Source organism: Numida meleagris, unplaced genomic scaffold (assembly GCF_002078875.1).
Source record: "Numida meleagris isolate 19003 breed g44 Domestic line unplaced genomic scaffold, NumMel1.0 unplaced_Scaffold358, whole genome shotgun sequence".
NCBI classification, from domain to species: Eukaryota; Metazoa; Chordata; class Aves; order Galliformes; family Numididae; genus Numida; species Numida meleagris.
In genome coordinates, this window is record NW_018364583.1 from 37,480 (window position 1) to 41,613 (window position 4,134).

The window sequence follows — 4,134 nt, forward strand, 5'->3', positions numbered from 1 at the left end:
GTCCGATGGCGGAGCTGCCCCGTTGTCCCCGCAGAGCCCGAGCACGAGCTGTTCCTGGTGTACGGCAAGGGGCGTCCCGGCATCATCCGCGGGATGGACATGGGGGCCAAGGTGCCGGACGAGCACATGATCCCCATCGAGAACCTGATGAACCCGCGGGCGCTGGACTTCCACGCCGAGACCGGCTTCATCTATTTCGCCGACACCACCAGCTACCTCATCGGGAGGCAGAAGATCGACGGCACGGAGCGCGAGACCATCCTGAAGGACGGTGCGCGGCCGCGGGGACCCGGGCTCCGGGCGGTGCCGCGTTCCTCCCCTCTGCTTTCCCTAACGCGCCGCTTTTCCCCGAAGGCATCCACAACGTGGAAGGGATCGCCGTGGACTGGATGGGGAACAACCTGTACTGGACCGACGACGGCCCCAAGAAAACCATCAGCGTGGCGCGGCTGGAGAAGGCGGCCCAGACGCGGAAGACGCTGATCGAGGGGAAGATGACGCATCCCCGAGCGATCGTGGTGGACCCCCTCAATGGGTGCGTGGGCACGGGGCTGGGCCCGGGGGGGGGGAACGGCTGTGGCAGAAGGGCCCCCCCTGGGTCTGCGTGCGCTCACGGTGCATCCCTGGGCGCTTGGGTCGCTCCCAGGCCGAGATAGTTGGGACGTGGAGGTGCTGGGCTGGGCTGGGATGCGTGCACGGGGTTGGGCTCGTGTGCTTGACCCGGCGTTGGCTGCAGGTGGATGTACTGGACGGACTGGGAGGAGGACCCGAAGGACAGCAAGAGGGGCAAGATCGAGCGGGCCTGGATGGACGGCTCCAACCGCAACGTCTTCATCACCTCCAAGACCGTCCTGTGGCCCAACGGGCTCAGCCTGGACATCCCGGCCAAGATCCTCTACTGGGTGGATGCTTTCTACGACCGCATCGAGATGGTTTACCTCAACGGCACCGAGCGGAAGGCGAGTGGGGGCTGATGGCCTGGGGGCCGGCTCGCCTTCTGCCCGTCCCCTCCTCGTCCCTTCCCCTTGTCCTGCCCCGTGCCGCGGCTCCGGGCGCGTCTGACCGCAGTCCTCTCCTCCCGCGCCTGCAGATCGTGTACGAGGGCCCGGAGCTGAACCACGCTTTCGGGCTGTGCCACTACAGCAGCTTCCTCTTCTGGACCGAGTACCGCAGCGGCAGCATCTACCGCCTGGACCAGGCCTCCAAGGTGGTCAGCCTGCTGCGCAACGAGCGCCCGCCCATCTTCGAGATCCGCATGTACGACGCCCAGCAGCAGCAAGGTGCCCGGCGCCGCGGGGACCCACAACTTGGGGGGGGGGGACGGGGACGGGGGGGGTCTGGAGGAGGAGCAGGGCTGGGAACCAGGGCCCCACGGAAGAGCTGTCCGCCTCCTGGTTATATCCTGGTGCTCATCTTTCCGTACACGCCGCCCGTCCCGCGCCGTCCCTTCCTTTCTCCTTTCTCCCCTCTCTCCCTCTTGATCTTCTTGGCTGGTTCGCTCAGGCTGTGCAGCCCCTGGGGGTTCCCCAGTGCCCGTGGGGGGTCCCGGGGAGCTGGGCCAGCAGCTGCCTGAATGCTGAGCCCCTTTCTGCCGCCCCTCTCTGTCCCTGCAGTGGGCTCCAACAAGTGCCGTGTCAACAACGGCGGCTGCAGCAGCCTGTGCCTGGCCACGCCGCGGGGCCGGCAGTGCGCCTGCGCCGAGGACCAGATCCTGGGAGCGGATTCCGTCACCTGCCAGGGTACGGCTTCTACGGGGAGGGGGGGGGGGGGGGGTGGGGGGGGGTGCGGGGTCTGCATCTCCACGCTGTGAGTCTGCATCCTGCCCCGCTGCGTGCTCGGAGCCGGTGCTCACGGGCGCGGTGTCTCTGGAAGCTCCGGGGCTGCGTCGCGGCCGCGTGTCCCCGCAGCTCTGCAGTCTGCCGGTTACAGCCACCCCCCCTTCCCCCCCCCCTTCTGCTTTTCCCTTGCAGCCAACCCCTCCTACATCCCCCCTCCCCAGTGCCAGCCCGGGGAGTTCGCCTGCAAGAACAACCGCTGCATCCAGGAGCGCTGGAAGTGCGACGGGGACAACGACTGCCTGGACAACAGCGACGAGGCGCCCGAGCTGTGCCGTGCGTAACCCCTCCTGCCGTGGGTCTGGGGTCCTGGGGGGGGGGGAAGGGCCGGTCCTGAGCGTGTGTGTCCCCCCCCACCCCGCAGACCAGCACACCTGTCCCTCGGACCGCTTCAAGTGCAAGAACAACCGCTGCATCCCCAACCGCTGGCTCTGCGACGGCGACAACGACTGCGGGAACAACGAGGACGAGTCCAACTCCACCTGCTCGGGTGAGGAGCTCCCTGCGCGCCGTGGGGCGGAGGTTTTGGGGCTGGGGGGGGGGGGTCCGTGCCGCCCGCCTTGCTGCCGGTTTGGTGACTGAGGGGGGGGCTTTGTTCTGCCTGGCGCTGCCTGACAGCTCTCTGTCCGTCTGTCTGACCCTGCCCAGCTCGGACCTGCTCCCCCAACCAGTTCTCCTGCGCCAGCGGGCGCTGCATCCCCATCTCCTGGACGTGCGACCTGGACGACGACTGCGGGGACCGCTCGGATGAGTCCGCGTCGTGCGGTGAGCAGGGTCCCCCCGGGGAGGGCGCAGAGCTGGGGGGCTGGGTTGGGGGGGGTGGGGGGGGGGAATGGCGGCGGTGCTGACGGTGCCTCTCCGTCCCGCGCAGCGTACCCCACCTGCTTCCCCTTGACGCAGTTCACCTGCAACAACGGCCGCTGCATCAACATCAACTGGCGCTGCGACAACGGTAAGGGCCGGGCGGCCGAGCTGGAAGGGGCAGGCAGGGACAGCGAGGTCCGAGGTGGGGGAGCCCGGCCTCTGCCTGCAGGGCACCCCTGCTGAGCACCAGAGCAGTGGAGGGAGGAGGTGTTGGCTGCGGCTGCGGCACATCCCGCAGCGCTGAGACCTTGGCTCCTTGGGGCTGCAGGAGCAGCCTGGCACGGGGCGCATTCCGGCAGAGCTTGGCATTGTTTGCAAGGTGCCAAAACCCTGCGCCCCGGGAAGGCGGCGGAGGGCTCAGCTCTGTGGCCGTGGCCGTGGCTGGGGAGAAGGGTTTGCCCCCAGGCCGCCCTCCTTCCCCACAGGTTCATTTAGCTCTTCCTATTGTTAGGCTTAATTAGTGGCTTCAGAGCAGGTGAGGCTTGTGTTGAGCCGCAGAGCGCACTTGGTGGTGCGCAGGGGATCGGCAGAGAGCTGCTGGAGGAAAGCTGCTCCCCGGAGCCCCCCCAAACCCCCTGGCTCAGCCCCCCCCAAGGGCCGCTCCGCCGAGGGGCTGTGGGTTTCCTATCCCCCCCACCCAGGTGCTGCCCTGGCCACGGCTGAGCCAGGGGCAGGGGGCTGCGCTCACAGGGGTCCCCCCCCCCGGCCCCAGCACCTCCGCTGCTTCTGATCTCCCCTCCCGCAGCTCGGCGTGTCTGTGTGTCCCTGTCCCTGTCGGTGTGCACGTCCGGCGTCAGCATCCTCGTGCCGCTCTGTGTGCGTGTGCCGTGCCGTGCCGTTGTGTTTGTCATTGTGCCCACCCTCCTGTCTTGGTTGGTTCTGTGTTTCAGAAAAAGATTGTGGGGATGGCTCTGACGAAAAGAACTGTCCAAAACCTACCGGTTAGTGCATAGATCAACATGCACCGGCCCCTCACCTGGCCCCCACGCAACCCCCAAATCCTGCCCCCCCCCCCCCCAAACCCCCCCCCCCCCCCCGGAGTGCCGCAGCCCCCTCGGGCTGGCTCTCCAGGCGCTGCAGTGGCCCTCGCAGCTGGATGCAGTGCCCCCAGCCCCGTGCAGTCTGTGGGGGAGCTCAGGCTGTAGGGTCAGGGACCCCAGGAGCTGGGCTGCAGGAGAAGCGAGGGCACAGCCGCCAGCGCTGCCCCTTCCCCCCCCCCACGCTGAGCATCCCCATAGAGGGGGAGGCAGAGAAGCTGAGCTTAGCAAACACGGGCAGCAGAGCAGAGCCAGAGTGCAGGGAGTGCAGGGCGAGCTGGGGGGGGGCTCTGCCGATGCCACGGTGTTGTCATAACCAAGTCCCCATCGCCCACTGGTGCGAGCTGGGGCTCCTTCCAGCTGGCACTCCACCAGTGGCCGTGCCGTGTCCCCATGGG

At 68.1% G+C, this 4,134-nt stretch overlaps 1 protein-coding gene across 1 annotated transcript in view; it reads left to right on the forward strand.

Annotated features, from left to right (window-relative positions):
• Positions 1 to 6: 6 nt before the first annotated feature.
• The window catches only part of LRP1 (LDL receptor related protein 1), a gene marked incomplete at its 3' end in the record, with an annotated part of 30,377 nt that continues 26,249 nt past the window's right edge, over positions 7 to 4,134 (forward strand). The window contains 9 exon segments of the mRNA XM_021383232.1: positions 7 to 271; positions 355 to 535; positions 737 to 959; positions 1,091 to 1,280; positions 1,614 to 1,739; positions 1,971 to 2,111; positions 2,200 to 2,325; positions 2,484 to 2,600; positions 2,707 to 2,787. Of these exon segments, the coding sequence (XP_021238907.1) occupies positions 94 to 271; positions 355 to 535; positions 737 to 959; positions 1,091 to 1,280; positions 1,614 to 1,739; positions 1,971 to 2,111; positions 2,200 to 2,325; positions 2,484 to 2,600; positions 2,707 to 2,787 (1,363 nt within the window).